At 60.7% G+C, this 24,659-nt stretch overlaps 1 protein-coding gene across 1 annotated transcript in view; it reads left to right on the top strand.

Moving 5' to 3' along the window:
- Positions 1-24,659, top strand: part of IGF2R (insulin like growth factor 2 receptor) — a 103,084-nt gene that overhangs the window by 41,748 nt on the left and 36,677 nt on the right. Inside the window, 13 exon segments of the mRNA XM_080666273.1 lie at positions 1,505-1,610; positions 4,394-4,556; positions 4,660-4,831; positions 5,641-5,744; positions 12,096-12,260; positions 15,810-15,950; positions 17,409-17,552; positions 19,532-19,669; positions 20,242-20,324; positions 20,326-20,387; positions 20,849-21,026; positions 22,884-22,999; positions 23,426-23,594. Of these exon segments, the coding sequence (XP_080522399.1) occupies positions 1,505-1,610; positions 4,394-4,556; positions 4,660-4,831; positions 5,641-5,744; positions 12,096-12,260; positions 15,810-15,950; positions 17,409-17,552; positions 19,532-19,669; positions 20,242-20,324; positions 20,326-20,387; positions 20,849-21,026; positions 22,884-22,999; positions 23,426-23,594 (1,741 nt within the window).

The following is a 24,659-nucleotide window of genomic DNA, read 5'->3' as shown; positions in this document are numbered from 1 at the left end:
TGTGACAGCTTCATGTGACAGCTCCCTGCAGGTGTGTGTGACGCTGGCCATGGCAGGTCCCCGGTGAAGTTCACTGTGTCCACCCTTATCTGCTCTTCAGAGACACCATCCTGCAGGGAGAGGGCAGGAAGGGCAGTGTGCTGGCTCCCTTCCAGGGCGCGGGGCCTGCTTCCTGCGGGGGCACCGGCCCCCCAGTCCCCCCAGCCCCCCCAGACCCGGTGCTTCAGTCCTCATGATAAGATGTGCTGCTTGCACGTGCTCTTCCGCCTCTGTGCCTGACTTGGCAGGGAGACGCTTTCCTCCGTGGGCGCACGTGACCGCGGCTGGCACTGGGGTGGAGGGTTTTGATGGCCCCCCGGTGGCAGGCCCTTGATGGACACCTCGTGGGCTGCTCTGCGTGGAGCTGTGGCTCATCAGTGCTGCGATTACAGATCGCCTGCGGAAATGGAGCATGCCTGAAATGTGAAATGTCGGGGAGGCTTCTAGGTGTGTGTCTGCGTTAGTTTGCAGGGCTGCTGTGAGCAAAGAGCCACAGCCGGGCGGCCAGCCGCGGACAGTTATTTGCTCTCAGTTTGGAGGCCCGCAGTCCAGGGCGCCAGGGCTGTTTGTCCCGTGGCCTCGCTCCTTGGCTGCGGGCGGCCGTCTTCTCCCTGTGCCCCCGTGCTTCCCTCTGTGCCTGTCTGTGTCCTGGTCTCCTCTTCTTCGGAGGACACAGTCCTGTCTGATGAGCGCCCACCCTGACAACCTCGTCTTAATCCCCTCGTTGAATACCTCATCTCCAAAGACGGTCACATGCCGAGGGGCTGGGGTTAGGGCTTCCGCGGGAGCTGGGGGAGGGAGGACACCACGCAGCCCATAACGTTGTTCTCCGTGACAAATGGGGGACTCTTTGTACCCGGACGACTTTGGGAGAAGTGGGCATTGGATGAAAGCCTGAGCGAGTCCTCAGAGGAAAGGCAGGCCCTGTGTTTTCGGCCGTTCTGTGGCCGGCTCACCAGGAGTGCGGGTGCGGGCCCGAGGTGAGAGACCCCCCCAACCCCCTCATGAGGCCCTTCCCGCCGTGGCCAGCCGGCCAGCACGCTCCGCTGTCTTCAGGTGACAGAGACGACCTTGGCTTGCACGGAGACGGCGTTGTTTGGGGAGGAAGTGGTCTTGCGGGCTGTGGAGCGATGGCTTGACCTGCTCAGCTGTGTGTGTTTGGTTTTGTTAGAGTGTAATGTTTTTTGTTTGACTCAAACAGCTTTTCGTAGTATTTAAATTTACACGTTGCTTGTTTTATTTGTTTTTTAAAGAAAACAGCACTAAATGGAAGTTTACTTTTAAATTTATTTTCCTTCCCCAAATGGAAATGAATTAAAGTGTGCTACGTATGGCTTCTTTTACATTTTAATCTCCCTTCAGTTTCCAGTGTCCCCAAATGAATGCTCAGGGCCCCCGGATTAATCTGAATGCCTTTAATTTGGAAAAGATACTTTGTAACGCTCCTGTCTCTTGTGGCCTCCAGGCTGGTCCTGACCTACGGAAAAGAAGAGGCAGGGAGGCCAGACTTCTGTGAGGGCCATAGCCCGGCCGTGACCATTACCTTCGTCTGCCCGTCGGAGCGCCGGGAGGTGAGGCTGGTCTCCCAGGACGTCCCAGCGCGCCCACTAGCCGGGCTGCCTGGGAGCGGGGGCTGGGGCCGCGGCGGGCGGTGGGTCTGTGCGGGCCGAGCGTGTGGACTGTGGGGAAAACGTGCTTCCCGGGATGGCCGAGCGGGCGAGGCTCCCGGAGAACAGCCGGCCGTTTGCTCTCTCCGCCACCTCGAGGGGCCCCTGGGTGTTCACGTGGGACGGACGGGGTTTTGCTCTACTGTTGTGGGAGACGATTCTCATTGGTTCGTGGACAGATTTTAAAAATGTTCATAGCTGTGCTGATTGGAGTGGGTTTTGGAAAACCATCCCTACCACCCCAAACCCGTGACTTCATGGCCCTTATTGTTTGGGGATGAAACCAGGTAGGGGTAGCTAACGAGTTTCCAGAACCGTGGTCAGAAACGAGCAGTGCAGATGCCGTGCAGACCTGGGAGGCTCCGAGCAGGGCGTTGGGGGTCCCGCCCGGCGTGGAAGAACCGGCCGGCCGCGGGAAGGCCCCCTGCGCTCACAGGGGAGCGGTCACCCTCCCTGCCTCCCCCTCCCCGCCGGCCTCCCCCTGCGGAGCTGCCAGCAGCCTGATTGCTCTGTCCTCTGGCTGTTTACGCAGTTGAGCACAGCTGTAAACTCCGTGAGGGTAGGGCGGTCTGGGTTGTCCTTGGCCGCTGCCCAGTGGTGTTGCATGCACGTGTGGCTGTGAAGTGTTTTAGCAGATGTGGGTGCCGATGGACGGGAGACAGCCCGGAGGAAGGGCAGGGCTTCCCCCTGATTTATTCCTGTCTCCTCCGAGCAGAGGGAGTGAGGAGGAGGGGAGTGCTTGGGCCGGGGAGCCTTCCTCCCCTCCCCCCAAATAAACGTGGAATGTGCCGTGGCAGCGGGCCAGCTTTGTGCGCTGGGGTGTGGGGACAAAGGTTTCGTCCCAACCAGCTTTCCGCGTTAGGTCCCCAGACTCCCAGGGCCCGCGGTGGCAGCTCACAGGGGACCCGCCTGGCCGCCCCGGGCTCGACGTCAGTTCTGAATGCGAGGTGGAGGGGCTCTGATTTATTCCTTCCGTCCGTGCCTACGCATGGGAATGGAAACCTTCTCAGGCTGCGGAGGCCGTCTCGGGGCCGCGGGCTCCCCGGCTCCCCCCCTCGTTTGCACTGCATGCAGTGAGGACCTGTGCGCTCGGAGAGGGGTGGGCGCCCCCTCTCCCGCCCGCCCCTCCCACCCTCTCTTCCCAGACATGAGGCACCGCGGTGTCCGCGCAGGGGCTGGTTTGCTGCTAGGAAGGGAAGGGTCCCCGCCCAGCCTCGCTGCTCACGGGGCGGCACTCGGGTTACATGTGGTGCCTTAATTCTCGAAGGTTTACTTAAGCGTTTGCGCTGGCTGGTGGAATACTTTTCGGAGCTGGGAGTTTAGTCAACGTGTACCTTGTAGGTTTCTTTAAAAAAGCTTTAGTGAATATACAGATGGTAAAAGCCCCCGTTTTAAGCACAGGAACAGAATTAGGCAACCAGTGCCCCCGTCTGATGCTCGGATGTGTCCATCACCCCGAAAGAGACCTTGTGTGGCCACTGCCACCCCTGCCCCAGCCTGGCAGCCACAGCCTGTGGCCTTGGCTTTGTGGGCATCTTGTGCAGTGACCGTCCAGGGCAGTGACCGCACACTGTGTGCCTTTGTGTCCGACTTCTCCTGCGCGGCCCAGCCGCCGTCGGCACGTGTCCGACCTGCCCGCGCCGAGGGCTGAAAGCACCGGCTCTGAGTCAGACAGACGGAGCCGGACGCGCCCCTTCGCAGCTTATTCATCACATGACCCGTGTTTGCAAACCCGCACGGAGGACTGTGCCTGGCACGGAGCGGCGCCGGGTAAACATTGGCAGAGCGGCGGCTCTCGGAGGCAGCAGCCCTGCCTGATGCCGAGCAGCCACACACTCTCGGCGACGGTTACGGACGGCACTGCCCTCCGGGAGCAGGGACCTCCCGGCCTCCGTCCCTGGCCCACCGCAGGCTCGGCCAGAGCTCCTGTCTGCCAGGCAGGGCCCTCAGAGCGCAGTGTGTGGGTGAGGCCCCGTCCCTGGGGCAGGAGCACATGGAGGCATGCCCAGGCCCCTGGGACAGTCCGGAGAGGGGTTCAGGGCCGTCTCCCTAGAGCAGCCGTGGGCAAACTACGGCCCGCGGGCCGGATCCGGCCCGTTCGGCTGTTCTATCCGGCCCGTGGAGCCGAAAGAGCGGCGGGTTCTCTTGCTCTCCCCTCCGCTCCTTTACTTTGAATTTATATTAGTTCACACAAACACTCCATCCATGCTTTTGTTCCGGCCCTCCGGTCCAGTTTAAGAACCCATGGTGGCCCTCGAGTCAAAAAGTTTGCCCACCCCTGCTAGAGGCTCCCAGGCACAGCGATTCCCACACAACTTACGGGGTGTGGGGGGAGGTCCCTGGCCCGGGCTCCCCAGCTCTTCTGATTGAAAGGTGCTGCTGCCTGCCCTTTGCCTCACTCGCCTGGCTGCTGCCGAGGCCGAGGGTGTCGGGTGACATGGGTTCAGGGTGCACTGGCCGAAGCCCGAGTGTGACCCTGAAGCGGGGGGCAGGGGTGCTGGCGAGTCACTGGGGTCGTGGCCAGTCAGAGAATCCAGACACGTCCAGGCCACTCAGGATGCGGAGCAGGGACAGGAAAACGTAGAAACCCGACCGCCGGCTTCCGAGGCTTCAGAAGCGAGGAAAACCAGTGTTTAAGCTGGATGTTCACAAGTGAAGTGTGCACCTTCCCAACCCGTTTCCAATAGGGCACCCTCCCCAAGCTCACGGCCAAATCCAACTGCCGCTACGAGGTTGAGTGGGTCACCGAGTACGCCTGCCACCGGGATTACCTGGAGAGCAGCAACTGCTCCCTGAGCAGCGCGCAGCACGACATCGCCATCGACCTGTGGCCGCTGCGGCAGACCCGAGGTGAGCGGCGCCGGGCCGTGGTGCGCGGGCGCGGGAGCGGCGCTGTGGCTCCTGCAGCGGCGGCTGCGGCGGGGCCTCTGCTCACGTGTCCCCTTCTCTCCAGGCCGTTCCTACACTGCCGATGGGAAGGAGTATGTGTTCTATGTGAACGTCTGCGGAGAAGCTGAAGCAGCCCCGAAGGCCTGTAATGAGAAGCAGGCTGCGGTTTGCCAAGCGAAGAAGCCTGATTTCACTCAAGTCAAAGTGGCAGGAAAATTCCAGAGCCAGACTCTCCGGTGTGTAAACAGCCTTCCCGCGCTTTTCCAGCGCATTGTGTCTGTTCTTGTAAAACTTAGCCGACTTCCCGTGGCCCCTTCCTCCTCCGTCCTGCAAAGCCCGGGAGCTGGGAGGACGGCGTCCCTCCCGCCGACCTGCCTGGGGCGTGGGCCCTGGTCACTGCGCACCGGCTGCTCTTCCTGGCTGGACAATGCGACGGCTCCTGTTAAAGCTGTTTGTTTTACAAGCCATTGTTTGGAAGGAGCCGCACTGTAGGAAACGCACTTGATTAGTTTACAGTTGAAGCGGCTTTTGTACTTAAAGATTTATCGTTCCTCGCTTTCCGTTGTCTCTGGCGCTTGGAGAACCTGGAATGCCGTGAGCATAACGTAAAGATTTTAAACAGCTAAGAGAACACACCCAGCCCAGTTCCCGTGGCCCCTGACCTAGTGGTCATCGAGATTGGGCGATAGGAGAGGCCGTTCCCTGGGGACGCGCATGGTCCAGGGCCCGCAGGGAAGGCCGCCCGATGGCTTGTCTTGTACGAAATCCAGGGAGGGAAGGAGGAGAACGGAGGGGCGTGCAGGCTCACGGCAAACCCTCGGCGCTGTCCTGCCGCCGTGGCAACTTTGAAGTAAGAGGACGATAAGCCTGTCCATTTGGAACTCATTTCCTCTCGCCGTTTTCCCCGGCTGGCGAGAGCGTGCTGTTCTGTGTCAGCACCGATTTGTCGGGGGGATGCGAAGGGCTTAATGGAGAACGGTTTAAAAACGCAGGTTCCTGTCGGGGTTCTGCTGAACACCCGTGCATGTGTGTTCCCCAAATCCAGGTACTCGGACGGGGACCTCACCCTCATCTACTTCGGAGGCGACGAGTGCAGCTCGGGCTTCCAGCGCATGAGCGTCATAAACTTCGAGTGCAACGAGACCGCGGGTGAGTGTGCCCCCCGCGGGTGAGTGTGCCCCCCGCGGGTGAGTGTGCCCGCGGTGAGTGTGCCCCCGTGGGTGAGTGTGCCCCCCGCGGGTGAGTGTGCCCCCCGCGGGTGAGTGTGCCCGCGGTGAGTGTGCCCCCCGCGGGTGAGTGTGCCCCCCGCGGGTGAGTGTGCCCCCCGCGGGTGAGTGTGCCCGCGGTGAGTGTGCCCCCCGCGGGTGAGTGTGCCCCCCGCGGGTGAGTGTGCCCGCGGGTGAGTGTGCCCCCGTGGGTGAGTGTGCCCCCCGCGGGTGAGTGTGCCCCCCGTGGGTGAGTGTGCCCCCCGCGGGTGAGTGTGCCCGCGGGTGAGTGTGCCCCCGTGGGTGAGTGTGCCCCCCGCGGGTGAGTGTGCCCCCCGCGGGTGAGTGTGCCCCCTGCGGGTGAGTGTGCCCCCCGCGGGTGAGTGTGCCCGCGGGTGAGTGTGCCCCACACGGGTGAGTGTGCCCCCCGCGGGTGAGTGTGCCCCCCGCGGGTGAGTGTGCCCCCGTGGGTGAGTGTGCCCCCCGCGGGTGAGTGTGCCCCCCGCGGGTGAGTGTGCCTGCGGTGAGTGTGCCCCCCGCGGGTGAGTGTGCCCCCCGCGGGTGAGTGTGCCTGCGGTGAGTGTGCCCCCCGCGGGTGAGTGTGCCCGCGGGTGAGTGTGCCCCCGTGGGTGAGTGTGCCCCCCACGGTGAGTGTGCCCCCCGCGGGTGAGTGTGCCCGCGGTGAGTGTGCCCCCCGCGGGTGAGTGTGCCCCCCGCGGGTGAGTGTGCCCGCGGGTGAGTCTTGTGCCTGCTCAGGCGCCGGGCACGGGTGTTCCTGGGAGTGGAGGGCTGAATGGGGCAGCCAGGCGTCCCCCGGGCGTGGCACCTCAGCCCCCAGCCAGCGACACGCATCCTGTTTCCACTTTCCCCCCTCTGTTTGCTTTGGGAGTGGGCCCAGCGCCGGGCCTGCTGGGACGGAGGCTCTGCCTTGGGTTCCACGCTCACCAGCGCGGGTGTGGTTCCTGCAAGGTGGGTCTGCTCACCGACCCCTTTTCTTGTGCAAACTGAGGCCCAAGGGGACCCTTTAAGATGGTGGCCCCGTGATAGCGACTGGATTTTGGGATCCCAGGAGGTCGTAGGGCAAGTTCGGTTTTTCCGAGCGATTAGGAGACACCTCCTTTTTGAAAAAAATTCATTTTTGTTGACTTCAGAGATCAAGGGCGAGGGCGAGAGAGAGAGAAGCATCAATGATGAGCGAGAATCAATGACTGGCTGCCTTCTGTGCACCTCCTACTGTGGATCCAGCCCGCACCCAGGGAACGTGCCCTGACCGGGAATCGAACTGTGACCTCCAGGTTCAGGGGTCGATGCTCCACCACCGAGCCCCGGCGCTGGGCAGGAGCAGCTTCCTGGAGGTCACAGTCTGCATCTGCAGAGGAGACGGGATCCCTTGTCATCAGGGAGCGGGCCTGCCTGACGACCTCCAGGCGGTGACCCCAAACTTGCCGCAGGCCGGCCCCACCTCAGCCCCTAGTGCTGGTTCTGGAGCCGCCTGCCCCACAAGCCCACGAGGCCGCCAGCCCCCGGCCCTCCTGGCCCCGCACGCAGTTTGTGTGTTTGTGGCAGCGCTGGCCATTTGGTCATGGGCAGGTTTTGACATGGTTCACTGCAGAGCCCAGGAGAGGCAGCTGTGTGTGACGGGAGGGGGGCCCTGAGAGCCGAACCTGGGATGCGAAGGAGCTGGGAAGAGGTGGTGAGCAGGACCGAGCTCCCCTAAACTGCCCAGCGGGCCCCAAAGAGGGGCCTCGTGCAGCCAGGGGCGGCCTCGCCCACACGCTCTTCCTCCTGCTCCCCTGCCCCTCGCGCCCGTCAGCCCGCTCCCACATGCACCCTTGCTGACTGCGAAGACGGTGGCCAGCCCTGTAGAACGTCCACGTTCTCCGCGAGCCATTCAGCACGCGTTGTGTTCGTACTTGCTTGTTTGACCTTGTGAGGCGATGGACACAGGGGCCCGGGAGGCGCTTCCTGGCCAGGCGCCGAGGGAGAAGGGAACGGCCAGGGTAAGGCAGGGTGATTCGGGGGGCCCTGGGTGAGTGCCGTCACCCAGAACCTCACCAGGAGGGAGGCCCCGAGGCCCGACCTGGGATCTGGGGAGCCCCCAGGATTGAGGCAGTGAAGGAAAGAGGAGGCCCTGTTTGGGGGAGCCCGCAGGAGGGTAGGAGTGAGCCAGGCGCAGAGCAGGGAGGCTGTGGGCGCTGTCTGTGGCAGAGGGAACAGCTCACTCAAGCCATGAATTGGGGTCGAGGTGAGCAGCTCCAGGGTGTACGTTTAGACTGTGGCTAGAGATGACCCCAGAAGGGGGAGTGGGCAGCCCCGGAGCAAGCGCCTACGTCCTGTGGAGGAGGTGACGTGATCCAGAAGTGAGTGTGGGGCGCAGAGACGCCCGGCAGGTGGGGGACATGGCTCTACTGGGTGTGGCCTGCGGCTGCGCCTCCCATCTGGTTCGAACGCCCTCTGCCCTCCCAGGTTCACTGTCTCCATCGTCCTCCCCTTCCAGGTTTCCAGGAGACCCTCTGTGGCCCCCTGCCCCCCCGGTCCCTGTCCCCGGGAATGCAGCCTGCTGCTTATCTGTGTCCCTGGATTCTCAGGCACTTGGCGTGCCGGCCCCTTCCCCAGCCAGGCCTCCCGGCCTCCCCACTGGCCGCTGCTCGGCTGTGGGTGACTCCTGTGGGCCAAGTCTCCCTCCCTTGTGGTTACCTCTTGGCCTCGTTCTGGGCGTTTTATAAACGGCTTGGCCAAGGTCTTTGGGAGTGCGCTGATCTCATCCGGGCACGCTGGGAACACGGAGTCGCGATCCAGAGAGATCCCAGCGGAGGAGGCGGAGGCGGGGAAGGGCACACAGTTGGGGACTCACGGGAAGGGGTGTGGCTGTTGGTGCAGATGAGCCAAGGCGTGAAAAAAAGACTGCAGGTCCCTTTCTCTTCCCTCCTTCACTTTTTTATTATGAAGAGTTTCCACAAGAAAGACCATCACGAGAAAGAAAGCTCATTTCCCTGCCATTCAGGTTTAACGGTCATTCACGTTTGCCAGATTTGCTTCGTAGAAACCATACGTCACTGATGGGACATGGCACTCCACTCCACCTTCAGCCCTAATGCCAGCAACTCGGTGTTTCCTGGCCGTTCTCATGGCGACGGGGACCAGGAGGTCGCTGGGGAGATGTCGGACGCTCTGGGGGGGGTTTTGAGCCCGCGCCCAGGTCGGCCTTGCGGTATAACATGTGAGGCTGCTCGCACCTCTGCCACCCAGGGCCTCCGCTCCCGTCACACCGTGCACGCTGTGACATCATTTCATTATTACCTTGTCCACATCCACGTTGGGCGGTTTGAGAGGAAATCCTTAGACGGCTCTGTGCTTACTTACTAGATAACTGTAACCGTAGAGCTTTGCATGTGAACGGGTGCTAATTGGCTGTGTGTATAACGTGGCTTTTAATTTAACTTGGATCTCCGTGAATTATTGATGCTTACGAATCTATGGCCCATGCACACTCTTCACACGTTTATTCTTTTCGCTGTAATATACTTTGAGCCATTTGTTTCAATAACTTACGTCTAGTTTGCCGTAATAGGGTACCGTATTTTTGTCAAATAAGGGCCTTGGATATTTTTGGGGGAGGAGTCATGTATTAGGAGAGGCTAGTAATAAACCTAAAAATGTAAGCGACTCATCACCTTCGGGTTTATTTTCTTTAGTTCGTTCACGCCATTGCAGGGTCTGGCGGCGTAAGGGGCTCACTCGGGCCTTGGTGCCCTCCGTGCTGTGTGGCTGCTGTCTGCAGACGTGGCCTCTGCGGACCCTGCAGGGTGAGAGGGAGCAGCAGTTCTTCTTTTTAAGTGGCACGGGCCACCCTCCATGGCAGGGGGCTGGGGCCGTAGCTGAGCTGGGAGCCCAGAGAGGACAGTAATCCCTGGTGGGGAGGAACGGCACTGTCTTATCACAGAGGGATGGAGGAGTGGGTGCTGTCCACTCAGCCAGGGAGCAGCTCCGTGGCTCCCCTGGAAGAACCACGGCCTTCAGCTGGTCACGGAGTCCACATGCTGGGAGCCATGTACATGCCGTGCTGGGAGGGGGCCACGGAGCGGGGAGAGCCAGGACCGTGGGATTGACAGTGAAAAGCTCGTACAAATGCTCGCCCACTGCACTTCACAGCAAACAGAAGAGGCTGGGGAGAGGGGCGTGTGGCTGCCTCGTCCTCTAAAAGTGTTGGAGGAGTTAAATAAGAAGACAGGCAAGGTGCACCCCGCTGGTTCTACAGGGACTCCCACAGATCCTTAGCGAGTTTCAGATGCAGAACCCGCTCCGAGTGGGGCGGGCGCTGGGACCCTCATGGCTGAATGGAAGCGTGTGTCAGCTCAGCTGGTGAAGGGCACGCAGCCGTTCGAGGAAACGGAACTGTGTTCCAAGCAGAGAAGTGAGTCACCGGCGGGAAGCGTGGGTGGATGAGCAGTGGACCCGCAGCAGGCGGGGGCGCGTTGTCAGCAAGGAGGGGACGGCACTGCTGCTTCGAGAGACGGGCTTTCACGCACTTTATTTATTTTTTTAAAAATATATTTTATTGATTTTTTTTACATAGAGGAAGGGAGAGGGATAGAGAGCTAGAAACATTGATGAGAGAGAAACATCGATCAGCTGCCTCCTGCACACCCCCCACTGGGGATGTGCCCACCACTGAGGTACATTCCCTTGACCGGACTCGAACCGGGGACCCTTCAGTCCGCAGGCCGACGCTCTCTCCACTGAGCCAAACCGGTCAGGGCCTTCCACGCACTTTCAAAAGGGGGACGTGGCCGCCGTAGTGCGAGGCAGCGTTGCTGTGCTCACGAGCCTGCGCCGGGGCCAGCCCGTCTGGATTTGATTCCTGGCTCCTCGCGCTCTAGCTGTGAAACCATAGGCAAATTATTTAGCCGCCTGAATCTAGTAAACGGGGCTAGAATTGTACCTGTGCCATGGGGTTCTCAGGATTAAACATGCCAGGTTTTATAAAGTGCTTAAGTCGGAGCCGGTTCCTGCAGCCAGCCCCCACGGCACACTCAGACGCTTGCCCGGTGCCTGGCTCGGAGTGTGCGCAGTGCAGGGGAGCCGCTGGTAGCATGACTGTGCTGTTTGTCATATTAAATGCTTAATAGGAGCTGCAGTGAAACCTCGTTGTCCCTGGGTACAGAAATCATTTCCCTTTCCTGGAGAACATTGCGCACTGTGGGCACCACGCCGCAGAGAGGCGGAGCTGTAGGACGGGGGAGGACTGGGGGGAGGATTGCTAACCCGGCAGGGGAGGGAGACAGCCTGGTGCCAGCGCCCACCCGCCGGAGGGGCCGGGGGGAGGAGTCGGCACAGCTCGCAGACCCCCCGGCTCCGTGGACCGGGGCGACCCGGGAGGAGCTGGCTTCCTGGGCAGAGCTGAGCTGTGGGGCTCCTCGTTGGGAAACGGGGGGCTCCCTGATGGGGTGGTCAGCAGACTGCAGATGCGAGCAGGGTGTGGGAGACACGTCCTCATGCAGTCCCCAGAATGAAGGGTGCTGGCGCCACCTGGAGGCCAGCCTGCAGCTTTGCAAGGCGACGCCCACAGCTGCTGCAGTGGGGGGACCGTAGGAAGGGTCCCTCGCCTGCTGCCAGCCCCAGGGAACGTGTCTTGCCCACGGCGACCCCACTAAGCCCGGGGCACTCCTGGCACAGCTCTGGCCGCCGCCTCCCTGTCCGTGGGTCTGGTCTGGCCCCGCGGCTGGCGGAGCTGACGGGCTGGCGGAGCCGAGCCGACCACAGGCCTCGTTAGCACCCTCTCAGGGCCCCATCCAGCGTGTGTCAACGGCCTGCGTCCTACCAAGATGAAAGGGGCGCAGGCTGCTCTGAGGGTTGGGGTGAGCTGAGCCTCTGCTCTCATCTCAGCCTCTGACCCCGGCTTTGGGGCTGGGGTTTGTTTATGTTCAGCTGCGTGTGGGTTGCTGGCTGTTGGTGACCCATTCGCCGTGTTCCCGTTTCTTCCCTCGCTCCTTTGACATCCCTGGGTTTAGGCATATAGTGGAGTGTGTGTGTGTGTTGACAGGGTTAGAGACCTCCCACTGCCCCCTCCTCTCCTCCTCCCAGCCCCTCCCCGTCCCCCAGGCCTTCACCGCCCTATTGCCGTGTTCAGGGCTATGCATGTGAGTGTACAAGTTCTTGGGCTTGTCCCTTCCCGTCCCCCACGTCGAGGTCTGTCGGCCTGTCCTGCCTCCCTGCTTCGGGTCTTCCTTTGCTGGTCAGCTCGCTGTGTTCATTGGGTGAGTGAGTGTTCCTTTTTCTTTTTCCAATTGCACAGGAAACGGCGGGAGAGGCGCTCCCGTGTTCACCGGGGAGGTGGACTGCACCTACTTCTTCACCTGGGACACGAAGCACGCGTGTGTGAAAGAGAAGGAGGACCTCCTGTGTGGCCTCACCAACGGGAAGCAGCGGTACGACCTGTCCGCTCTGGCCCGGCACGCAGGTAGGCCCCTATGCCCGCAGGTAGGCCCCTGTGCCCGCAGGTAGGTCCCTGTGCCCGCAGGTAGGCCCCTGTGCCCGCAGGTAGGCCCCTGTGCCCGCAGGTAGGCCCCTGTGCCCGCAGGTAGGGCCCTGTGCCCGCAGGTAGGGCCCTGTGCCCGCAGGTAGGCCCCTGTGCCCGCAGGTAGGGCCCCGTGCCCGCAGGTAGGGCTCTTGTGCCCGCAGGTAGGGCTCTTGTGCCCGCAGGTAGTGCCCTGTGCCCGCAGGTAGGCCCCTGTGCCCGCAGGAAGGGCCCTGTGCCCGCAGGTAGTGCCCTGTGCCCGCAGGTAGGGCCCTGTGCCCGCAGGTAGTGCCCTGTGCCCGCAGGAAGGGCCCTGTGCCCGCAGGTAGGGCTCTTGTGCCCGCAGGTAGTGCCCTGTGCCCGCAGGTAGGTCCCTGTGCCCGCAGGTAGTGCCCTGTGCCCGCAGGTAGGTCCCTGTGCCCGCAGGTAGGGCTCTTGTGCCCGCAGGTAGTGCCCTGTGCCCGCAGGTAGGTCCCTGTGCCCGCAGGTAGGTCCCTGTGCCCGCAGGTAGGTCCCTGTGCCCGCAGGTAGGGCTCTTGTGCCCGCAGGTAGTGCCCTGTGCCCGCAGGTAGGTCCCTGTGCCCGCAGGTAGGGCCCCTTGTGCCCGCAGGTAGGTCCCCGTGCCCGCAGGTAGGGCCCCTTGTGCCCACAGGTAGGTCCCCGTGCCCGCAGGTAGGTCCCTGTGCCCGCGTGGGTCTCAGCCGCGTGCGTGTTGGGGCGCATTTTCCCGTCTCCTTCCCCACGAACATTGGGAAGGGCCGTCACTGCTACGTCCATTGCCAGTGCACCCAGCGTGGCCTCTCCCTCCCCTCACGTGGCGGCAGGAATGATGAGGCCTGGCACTGACTCACGCAGGGTGTCTGAATTTGGGGTCGGCATCACTGTCTTCTCCTTGGGGTGTTTTGAGCTCAGTGCCTACTGTGTTTCAGGCTTGTGCTTTGTTATTAGAAACTTAAAAAAAACCCTCACCCGAGGGTATTTTTCCCATTGATTGTTAGAGAGTGGAAGGGAGGGAGGGAGGGAGGGAGAAGGGGAGGGAGAGAGAGAGAGAGAGAGAGAGAGAGAGAAACATCGACGTGAGAGAGCCACATCGATTGGTTGCCTCCCACATGCTCCCTGCCTGGGACCAGGGATTGAACCTGAAGCCCAGGTACATGCCCTTGACCCGTAATTGAACCCGTGACCCTTTGGTGCAAGGGCCGACACTCTGACCACAGAGCACCACTGGCCAGGGCGAAACTTTTTTTTTTTTTTTTAACTTAAATTCTTGTTGCTAAGAGAGCAGATCCTCCAAGTTCCCATCGCGTTTGTAACTGGTGAAGGGTGTTCCCTCAGCTTCCTGTGTCATTCCGCAGCATGTCCGTGTAGCAGGTCATGTTGTGCACCTGAAACGAACACAGTGTTACATGTCAATTCTATCTCAGTGGGAAAATTTAAAAAACAAACAGCCGGCTGGGTTCCCACCGAACAGGTGGCTGCCGGGCTCAGAGGGCGGGGGCTGGGGTGAAGGTCGGGGCCGGGCGAGCTCATGCGTGGGCCTCAAGCTTCCCCTTGGCCTCACTGCTCCTTCCCATCTCTGCGGTGGGATCAGGCTCCTCTCCCACCTCCGGTTCTTTGGTGAGGCCGAAAGGAGAAAGGGCGTGGGGGCCCTTGGGACACAGCCTTGGTGTGCGAGCCTCGGTGTGCGGGCCTCCGTGTGCGGGCCTCGGTGTGCGGGCCTCGGTGTGCGGGCCTCTGTGTGAGGGCCTCGGTGTGTGGCGCAGGCAGACAGACGTGTGGCTGCACAGATGCTTGCTGAGCGTCTGACACCTGCGGCAGGGACCACGTGCTGGGGACCCGGCAGCAAACCTGACATGCGTGCCCCGTGCCCGTGGGCCTTAGAGCTGAGCAGGCAGAGAGCCCGGATGGCGAGGATGGGGCTTCACGGGGAAGCCGAGTCCGGCTGGGACATTCTGGTTTTATCTCGTTCTCAGCAGCGCGGGCGTTGGGTGTCCGCAGAAGCAGGCTGCATCTGTGGGGTAGAGACGGGACCTGGGACAGGGCGTGAGCTGCCTGAAGTCACATCAGGACCAGCTGTGACGGGGACTCGCGTTGGGAGTCCCGCCCGCTTGGGAACGTGTCATGTTAAGAGACGGTTCCTCTCGCGTGGAGCGTGGGCGAGCCTGCCTCGGAGCGCGGGCCTGCGGGAGTAGATGGACGGTGCTCGGCGCCAGGGCCCTCGCGCTGCTGGGACGTGGCCCCGGTCAGCTCTGTCGCGTGTGTGTTCGTGAGGAGGTTGGCTTTCCGTGAGGTGGAACGAGCCCTCAGCTCCGATCGCAGCCCGGTGTGAGGACTGGTGTGGCCACGTCCGGCCGTGCTGCTGACCCTCTCCAGGGGCTCTTCTCACGGTCAGATGGGTGTGACAGCAGGTCCCTGTATGCAGTCTTTTTAGGAAACATCACGGCACGACACCCCTAGGGTCTGCACTCGTGGGCGCCTGCCCTGCTCTGGTCTGCACTTTCTCAGCTCTTGCACCCACTAGCCCCCGGGAAGCTGTGAGCTGAGCCAAACTCCTTCCCTGTCGCTTAAATGTCCTGCTCTACAGCTTTCACCCACCCCCGAGACCCCAGCTTCCAGAGGGGCTGTCCTGCTCGCTCACTCGCTCATCGTGGGTTCTTCCAGGGTAGTGACATGGATGCCACTCCCCCACGTGACGTGGATGTCACTCCCCCACGTGACGTGGATGCCACACCCCCACGTGACATGGATGTCACTCCCCCACGTGACATGGATGCCACCTCCCCCCCACCTCCCCCCCCCCACGACATGGATGTCACTCCTCCATGCGATCGTAGCAGCACCTTCGACACCCGGGCTCTGGGCGCGAGAGGAGCAGGTGCCATCTCGCCCCCCTTCAGTCCGCGTGGTTCCTTCCCGGCTGTTCCTGCTGGTCTGTCTGCCCCAGGGCTGGCGTCCTCCGGGAGGACCCTGTGCTCTCAGCACTGAGCAGGTGCGCCCCCTGCTGCTGAGGATCTTCGTGTTTCTGTGTCATGTCTGACTGCCTCGTGAGCTGTTGGAGTTCGGGGGCCACACGTGTCCCGTGTGCCTTCTCGGTGGTTGACGGAGGGCTGTTACTGACGGCCTGGTGCCTGTCCGTCCCGAGCGGGGCTGGCGTCCGGACTTGGTTTCGGTTTCTGATCTCATACGTAGGAGAATCTCACCGTTTAATGGTCTGTCCCCCTGTTACCCCTGCTGCCCGGGAGGTGTGGGGCGCGGTTTACGGTTTATTTCTGTCACGTTAAACAAGAAGCCGGAGGACCTCGGGGCGTGGCTGTGCCTGCCGCCGCCTGCCCAGAGCGGGAGGCCGAGGGCTGGCGGCCACGTGCTCGCTGAACCTGGTGGCCGTTCTCCCCTCTGCGCCCCCCCCCCCCCCCGCATCGTCTATGGAGTGACTCACGGGAAACAGTCGCTGCCTTTGACGAAAGAAGCTCCTTTTACTTTATTTTTTCACAGAACCGGAACGGAACTGGGAAGCCGTGGGTGGCAGCCAGAAGGAAGGCGAGAAGAAGCACTTCTTCATCAACATTTGCCACCGGCTGCTGCCGGAGGGCCAGGCCCGGGGCTGCCCCGAGGACGCGGCCGTGTGCGCTGTGGGTGAGTGTGCGGGCACCGGGCGCGCCCAGGGCGGCGAGTTAGGAAACCTCCCGGGGTGCCCAGCTCCATCGGCGTTCAGCACCTCGGGCTGGTGAGGACACAGGGTTGATGGCCGCAGCAGCCACGGCGCGTCCGGGGCGGAGATGGGCCTGCGGTGGCCGCGGCCTCCTGATGGCCAGTTCGTGGCCGGAGCGGAGAGAACCTGTTGAAAATGCTTGGTTATCTGCTCGCTCTGTAACCTGAAGAATCACATTGCTAGTACTCGTGCAAAACTGATTTTGATTATTATTATTATTTTTAAAAATATATTTTATTGATTTTTTACAGAGAGGAAGGGAGAGAGATAGAGAGTTAGAAACATCGATGAGAGAGAAACAAGATCAGCTGCCTCCCGCACACCCCCTACTGGGGATGTGCCCACAACCAAGGTACATGCCCTTGACTGGAATCGAACCTGGAACCCTTCAGTCTGCAGGCCGACGCTCTATCCACCGAGCCACACCGGCTAGGGCTGATTTTGATTATTTTAACAACTTGACTGCTTGGTCTTTCAAACGTTATGGTGGAAGGCCACTGGCATCTGATATTGTGGCCTTCGTCTGAGAGCGCTGTCCCCAGGCCCCTTCCCTGGGCTGGGCTGGCCTGCCCTGCTGGCACGCCTCAGATGGGCATGTGTATGTAGCGTGGTAGTGTCACTTAGGAGTCACTCGAGTCTGTTACACACGTGAAACAAGGAGTCGTGAGCCCATGTGGGTGTTAGGAGTCACCCCTCTATTCAGAAGGTGCTGTGTCTCTCCGAGCAGGTCCAAGCGTGGCCTTTATTTAAGGATGTGGCCCAGAGTTTCAGAACTTGATAGTAAAAATCAACCAAACCACGAATTATGTGGCCACATTCTTGGCTGGCTGAACAGGTTTAGTTACTTTCTAGCCTCCTGGCTGTGCCTTTAAAAGCCCTGTGTCTCGGGGCAGCTGAGGCCCCCGAATGGGGGAGCAGTGTTACTTGACGCAGGGGCGGGAACCCCTTTCCTGCCAAGGGCCACTTGGATATTAACGGAAACATGTTGGTCAAACATGTAATTAACTCCCCACCCCTAATGCCTTGTCAGGGCCAGACCAAATGATTTCGGGGCCCTTATATGGCCCACGGGCCATTTCCCACCCCTGCTTTACGGGATGGTGTGACGGGGTGTAGCCTTCCCACCTCCTGTGGGCACAGGGGACTTGGTTTATCATTCTCGCACTTTCCTGCTAAGCCTGGAGGTGGCCTTTGGGGTCTTTCTACGTGGCTGCCACCACCCGGCCGCTCTTGTCACTCAAGGAAAAGTCGTTGACCATCTGGCCAGGGCAGGCGGGCCGAGAAAGGGGCATGGCACACCTGCTGAGTGTTGGTACCTCTTTGTGTCATTGCCGTTTTTAACCGTGTCTTCTGTCTCCTCCCCCCCCCCCTTTTTTTTCCAGATAAGAATGGAAAGAAAAGTCTGGGCAAATTTGTTTCTTCTCCCACAAAAGAGAATGGGAACATTCTACTCTCTTATGCAGATGGTGATGTGTGTGGTGATAAGAAGAGAATAAAAACTGATATAATACTTGTGTGCAAGCCAGGTAAGAGCTTAAAAAAAGAAAAGATGAAACGTATCTGTGGCTGTTGTCAGGGGTGTGCCCACGCTCTTCGTTGCTGTTTCTTGTGGGCACTGCTGGGTGATGAGGCCGAAGGGGTGGGGTCAAGCGTTTCAGGGTCCGGAACCCTTAATGGTGGTCAGTTGGATTTGATCCCCCACCCCCTGCCCAAAACCAGCCCAGAAATGGAGAAACCATATGGCGTCGGAGGGCATCGTCGGAATTTTCCTGAAGAGCTACGTTCTGCGCATGGCTTCTTGCTTAGGACTGATACATAGCAATCACACAGCCGCCTCACTCCGGGGAATGGTTTAAAAAGGCTGTCGGGCCCAGCTGGTGTGGCTCGGTGGTTGAGCTTTGACTTATGAACCAGGAGGTCACGGTTCGATTCCGTGACAGGGCACTTGCCCGGGTTGCGGGCTCGATCCCCAGTGGGGGGCTGTGCAGGAGGCAGCCCATCAATGACTCTCTCTCATCATTGTTGTTTCTGTCTCTCCCTCTCCCTTCCTCTCTGAAATCAAGAAAAATATATTTAAAAAAAGTGCTGTCCTTGGTTTCACCACGGAACATAATGCATTCTTTTTTTTTTTTTTTTAATATATTTTTATTGATTTCAGAGAGGAAGGGAGAGGGAGAAAGAAATAGAAACATCAATGATGAGAATCATTGATTGGCTGCCTCCTGCACGCCCCACACTGGGGATCAAGCCCGCAACCCGGGCATGTGCCCTTGGCTGGAATCGAACCTGGAACCCTTCAGTCCGCAGGCCGACGCTCTCTCCACTGAGCCAAACCAGCTAGGGCAATGCATTCTTTACTGTTCTTTACTTACATTGTTTTACAGGGTCAAAACCTATAGAGAGAGAGACACACATTTTTGTGTTTTTCATGTAGTGTTTTGTGAATAATTTTCTATGTCACAGTCATATGTATGATGTTCAGGGACTTCCCTGTTGAGAGTGCTGAGAGAGTTGATCATGGCTCCGTCTTACTATCTTTTTTTTTTTTTTAAGTATATTTTATTGATATTTTACAGAGAGGAAGGGAGAGGGATAGAGAGCTAGAAACATTGCTGAGAGAGAAACATCGATCAGCTGCCTCCTGCACACCTCCCACTGGGGATGTGCCCGCAACCAAGGTACATGCCCTTGACCGGAATCGAACCCAGGACCCTTCAGTCCATAGGCCGACGCTCTATCCACTGAGCCAAACCGGCTTCGGCGGTCTTACTATCTTCAAACGTTGCCCTTGCTGTTGGACTAACAGCATGTTGCCGCTGTCGCTAACCATGCTGTTATATTTCCTCCCCTCCTCCCGTTGAGGTATTTCCTTTAGATAAATTCTCAGCTGTGGAATAAGCTCAGGGGCTAGGAGTATTTTTCTTTTTAAAAAAATATGTTTTTATTGATTTTAGAGAGAGAAGGAGGGAGAAGGAGAGAGAAAGAAACATCGGTGGGCTGCCGCCTGCACGCCCCCTGCTGGCGATAGAGCATGCACCGTGAGCATGTGCCCTGACCCGGAATCAAACCAGCGACCTTTCAGTGCACCGGTCGGCACCCAACCAAGCCACCCAGCCCGGCTAGGACTATTTTTTTGAGCTTTTTAAAAACTTTCTTTTTTTTTCCTTTTTTTAAATGATGGCATAATATGCATAGTATAAAATTTATATGTTTTTTTGAAATTGTAGTAAAGTACACATAATGTGAACTTCACCATTCTAACCGTTTTAAGTGGACAGTTCATTGGCATGAAGCACGTTCCCATTGTTGGGCAACAGTTACCACTACCATCTCCAGAACCTTCTCATCTTCCCACACTGACACTCTGCCCCTCAGTGTCCCCGCCGCCTCCCCTCCCCCTCTGTGGGGTTGACTCTGGGAACCTGGGTAAGTGGGCCCGCACAGTATCTGTAGGACCATGTGCACAGTATGGGGACGGGTGGTGACGGCTCTGCCCCGCCCGCAGGAGAACTGGAAAGTGCCCCGGTGCTGATGGACGCCCGCGAGGACGGCTGCTTCTACGAGTTCGAGTGGCACACAGCCGCCGCCTGCGTGCTGTCCCGCACCGAGGGCGACAACTGCACCGTCTTGGACTCCCAGGCAGGTGTGTATCCCGTGTGCCCCAGCACCTGGCGGGCAGCGTCCCCGGGACCTGCTTGGGCTTTTAAAAAACGTATTTCCTACGAGGGTTTTAGAGGTGACCTGCTTTAGGATGATATTAACATGTGGGACCCACATCCTGAAAACCCGGTGTCTGAGGTCACAAGAAACTTCCTTAACTTCATGGTTAAGGTAGGTTTTGCTGATCGCGAAACCTGAGGGGGTCACAAGGAAATAAGTCACGTGGAAAAGGCTTTTCACGCTGGTGTCTGGCCAGGAAGCTTGCCCGAGAGACTTCACGCAGGCCCTGTGGTACCCATCCCGCGCAGAGCATCCGGGTTATGTGACCAGCAGTTGTGGGCTTTGCATGGAACTTCATGTTGGACAGTGTAAGCGGAGTGACACCTCCCAGCACAGGCAGGGGCTGCTTCTGTGCCCGAAGGCAGGGCCCTCGTCCGCCCGCCGGTCTCTCTGCCGCCGGGCGTCTGGGAAGAGCGTGGGCGAGAGGCTGCGCGGAGGTGCCTCTTGTCTGTGCCCGACTGACCTGCACCCTGGGCTGCTTCTGCTCTTTCGAAGGGTTCTCTTTTGATCTGTCGCCTCTCACCAAGAAAGACGGCTACAAGGTTGAAACGGCAAAGTACGACTTCTACATCAACGTTGTGCGCGGCGGTGACCGCGGGCGCCTGCCAGCCGGGCTCCGGGGCCTGCCAGGTGGCGAGAAGGCAAGTCTCCAGTCAGCAACCCCGAGGTTTCTTGGGTAACAGATGTTTATTCAGGGACAGGTGTGCTCTCTGCGTTCAGAGGCTGAGAAAAGATAGCTTGCGAACCAGAGGATGCTGGGAGTTCTGTTTCCCTTGGCAACGAGGAGCGGTTTCCATGAAGCCCGCCTTCGTGTGGCTGGCTCCGCTCACTTGTTAGACAGACATTTGTGTATTTCTCTGCTCACTAGTGCAAATGAAGGGGCTGCGCCTTCAGCCAGCTGTGGGCTTGGGTTCCCGAGGGGGGTTGCCCTCCCCCCCTCCCCCCTCCCCCCGGGGCTTAGCATCCTGGCGGGGGTCAGGGTGGTCTGTGCCCTGGGTCCTGGCCCAGCTGCTCCCCTTCCTGCACGCCGGCCCTCCTCCCGTGCCAGCGTCGCAGGAGACTGCTCTGGGTCTCTTTTCTGAGAGGCGCTTGCTTGTTTCAGCGATGGGAAGGCTTGGAACTTGGGCCAGAGCAATGCTAAGCTTTCCTATTACGATGGGATGATCCAGCTGAACTACAGAGACGGCACGCCCTACAATAACAACAGACACACTCCCAGAGCCACGCTGATCACCTTCCTCTGTGACCGCGACGCAGGCGTGGGCATCCCCGAGTACCAGGTAGGGAGGGGCTGTGGGTCCCTGAGTACCAGGTAGGGAGGGGCTGTGGGTCCCCGTGTACCAGGTAGGGAGGGGCTATGGGTCCCTGTAGGGAGGGGCTGTGGGTCCCTGTGTACCAGGTAGGGAGGGGCTGTGGGTCCCTGAGTACCAGGTAGGGAGGGGCTGTGGGTCCCTGTGTACCAGGTAGGGAGGGGCTGTGGGTCCCTGAGTACCAGGTAGGGAGGGGCTGTGGGTCCCCGTGTACCAGGTAGGGAGGGGCTATGGGTCCCTGTAGGGAGGGGCTGTGGGTCCCTGTGTACCAGGTAGGGAGGGGCTGTGGGTCTCCGTGTACCAGGTAGAGGTAGGGAGGGGCTCTGGGTCCCCGAGTACCAGGTAGGGAGGGGCTGTGGGTCCCTGTGTACCAGGTAGGGAGGGGCTGTGGGTCCCTGAGTACCAGGTAGGGAGGGGCTGTGGGTCCCTGTGTACCAGGTAGGGAGGGGCTGTGGGTCCCTGAGTACCAGGTAGGGAGGGGCTGTGGGTCCCTGTGTACCAGGAAGGGAGGGGCTGTGGGTCCCTGTAGGGAGGGGCTGTGGGTCCCTGTGTACCAGGTAGGGAGGGGCTGTGGGTCCCTGTGTACCAGGTAGGGAGGGGCTGTGGGTCCCTGTGTACCAGGTAGGGAGGGGCTGTGGGTCTCCGTGTACCAGGTAGAGGTAGGGAGGGGCTCTGGGTCCCCGAGTACCAGGTAGGGAGGGGCTCTGGGTCCCCGAGTACCAGGTAGGGAGGGGCTGTGGGTCCCTGAGTACCAGGTAGGGAGGGGCTGTGGGTCCCCGTGTACCAGGTAGGGAGGGGCTGTGGGTCCCTGTAGGGAGGGGCTGTGGGTCCCTGTAGGGAGGGTCTGTGGGTCCCCATGTACCAGGTAGGAAGGGGCTGTGGGTTCCGGAGTACCAGGTAGGGAGGGGCTGTGGGTCCCTGTGTACCAGGTAGGGAGGGGCTGTGGGTCTCCGTGTACCAGGTAGAGGTAGGGAGGGGCTCTGGGTCCCCGAGTACCAGGTAGGGAGGGGCTGTGGGTCCCCGAGTACCAGGTAGGGAGGGGCTGTGGGTCCCTGTGTACCAGGTAGGGAGGGGCTGTGGGTCCCCGTGTACCAGGTAGGGAGGGGCTGTGGGTCCCTGTAGGGAGGGGCTGTGGGTCCCTGTAGGGAGGGTCTGTGGGTCCCCATGTACCAGGTAGGAAGGGGCTGTGGGTTCCGGAGTACCAGGTGGGGGGGGCTGTGGGTCCCCGTGTACCAGGTAGGGAGGGGCTGTGTGTGCCCACGTGGGCCCATGCACGATGCTGTGAGAGATGGGTCCTGTGAAGGCGGGAGGAAAGAGAAAGTGTCCTCGGGGCTGGTGCCTGTCTGGACTGAGACGAGGCTCTCCCCGTAGGTGGGGTGTGAGCTGGGCGTCCCTGGGGATAAATGGCCGCATTGTCTGGCTCCCCAAGAGTGGCACTGAGCCTTCACTTAGAGACACAGCTTTCAGTCTGGCCTCCTGGCCGCGTTACCCCCTGTTGAGATTGTAACGGGTCCTTTAGGTCTGCCGGGCCCACAGGCAGTTTCCATCTCCGAGCTGTCCCTGCAGCAGGCCTTTCTGCTCCGATCGCCCGCAGCCCTGTTGGGTGGGTCCCAGACACACAGGCATGGCAGCCATCCCTCCTTCCCACGTAACAGCCTGGGATCGTCTTAATTTTTTCCTGGACGCTCTTCCTGTTGTTAAAATGAGGGAACGGAACCTTTCTTTCCTGCAGTGTTTATAGAGGACATACCTATCTTTGTTTTGTTTAACCCTGACTTCGCATGACATTCCCTTCCTCTGCATCCTCCCTGTCTCCTGTCGCGACAGGAGGAAGATAACTCGACCTACAACTTCCGGTGGTACACCAGCTACGCCTGCCCCGAGGAGCCGCTGGAGTGCCTGGTGACGGACCCGCTCTCCATGGAGCAGTACGATCTCTCCAGGTGCGGGGGCAGCCGGCCCTTGGCCTCGCCCTGGCCCGGTCCAGTTAGTGCGGAGGTCTGGCATGTAGGCCCCGCCGGGAGCCTGGCACTGAGCCGGGGGTAGGGAGTCCGCTCTGGGCTGCAGGAACAGGCTGGGGAGGTGACGCGGAGTAACCGTGACAGCGGGCTGGCGGCCTCTGGATGTTAGCGGGTCTCTGCACGCAGCCTCTGTCTTCAGCGGCGTCATTTAAGTCCGTTGCTATCGGTGCAGAGGGGGGCGGGGCGGGGTGTGCCGGGGTCTGCGTTTAGCCAATGCCACGCTGCCGGTGCGTGAGTCACGGCGAGCAGCTCAGGAGTGTGACCGCGAGGGTGTGTTCTCGGCGTTTCTCTAAACGCTTAGAAGTGAGTTGTCAGGCTTCACAAGCATACGCTGCTCTGGAATTTTAGGCTGGCCAAGTCTGACGGCGACCCCGAAGGGAACTGGTACGCCCTGGACAGCGCCGGAGCGCACGGCACGTGGCGCAAGTACTACATAAACGTGTGCCGGCCCCTGAGCCCGGTGCCGGGCTGCGACCGCTACGCCTCCGCCTGCCAGATGAGATACGAGAACAAACAGGTGCGCCCGCCCGCCTGCCTGCCCGCCCGCCTGCCCGCCCGCCTGCCTGCCTGCCTGCCTGCCTGCCTGCCCGCTCATCACCTGGTCTCCCTTGGCGCCCCTGCCCGCCCGCCTGCCTGCCCGCCCATCGCCTGGTCTCCCTTGGCGCCCCTGCCCGCCCGCCTGCCTGCCCGCCCGCCTGCCTGCCCGCCCATCGCCTGGTCTCCCTTGGCGCCCCTGCCTGCCCGTCGCCTGGTCTCCCTTGGCACCCCTGCCCGCCCGCCCGCCTGCCCGTCGCCTGGTCTCCCTTGGCACCCCTGCCCGCCCGCCCGCCTGCCCGTCGCCCGGTCTCCCTTGGCACCCCTGCCCGCCCGCCCGCCTGCCCGTCGCCTGGTCTCCCTTGGCACCCCTGCCCGCCCGCCCGCCTGCCCGTCGCCTGGTCTCCCTGGGCGCCCCTGCCCGCCCGCCCATCGCCTGGTCTCCCTTGGCGCCCCTGCCTCCGGGGGCCTCGTGGTTTGTGGGTTCCAGGTCACAGTCGGGCTGGCCCGGAAGCGGGCCTCTGAGCGGGAGCGAGGCCTGCCTGGTGTGCGATTGTGCAAGTCGTTGTTCAGATTTAAGCCCTGAGCGAGCCTGGGGGGTGGGGGGGACCTCTGATCATAGTACGGGGCTGAGGAAACTCCGGTCGAGTGTGTAGTCCAGGGGTGGGCAAACTTTTTGACTCGAGGGCCACCATGGGTTCTTAAACTGGACCGGAGGGCCGGAACAAAAGCATGGATGGAGTGTTTGTGTGAACTAATATAAATTCAAAGTAAAGGAGCGGAGGGGAGAGCAAGAGAACCGGAGAGAACAGCCGGATCCGGCCCGCGGGCCGTCGTTTGCCCACGGCTGGTCTAGTCTGAATTCTAAAGTGCCTTCCGGTGGCCGGCAGACATGGGTGAAGAGTGGTTTTTGCTTCCAAGAGCTCTTGCTTCTGGCTAATGAGGGGGGCACTGGCTCAGGAGCGTCACTGGGGGTGAACTAGATCTGAGCATTTGCTCTGGTCCGGACTCCGAGCTGCCCGACGTTGTCGGGAGAGTGCGGTTACTG

Source organism: Plecotus auritus, assembly GCF_963455305.1.
Source record: "Plecotus auritus genome assembly, chromosome: 4".
Lineage (NCBI taxonomy): Eukaryota > Metazoa > Chordata > Mammalia > Chiroptera > Vespertilionidae > Plecotus > Plecotus auritus.
Note: the sequence above shows the minus strand (reverse complement) of the source record. Positions and strands in the feature narration are given on the sequence as shown.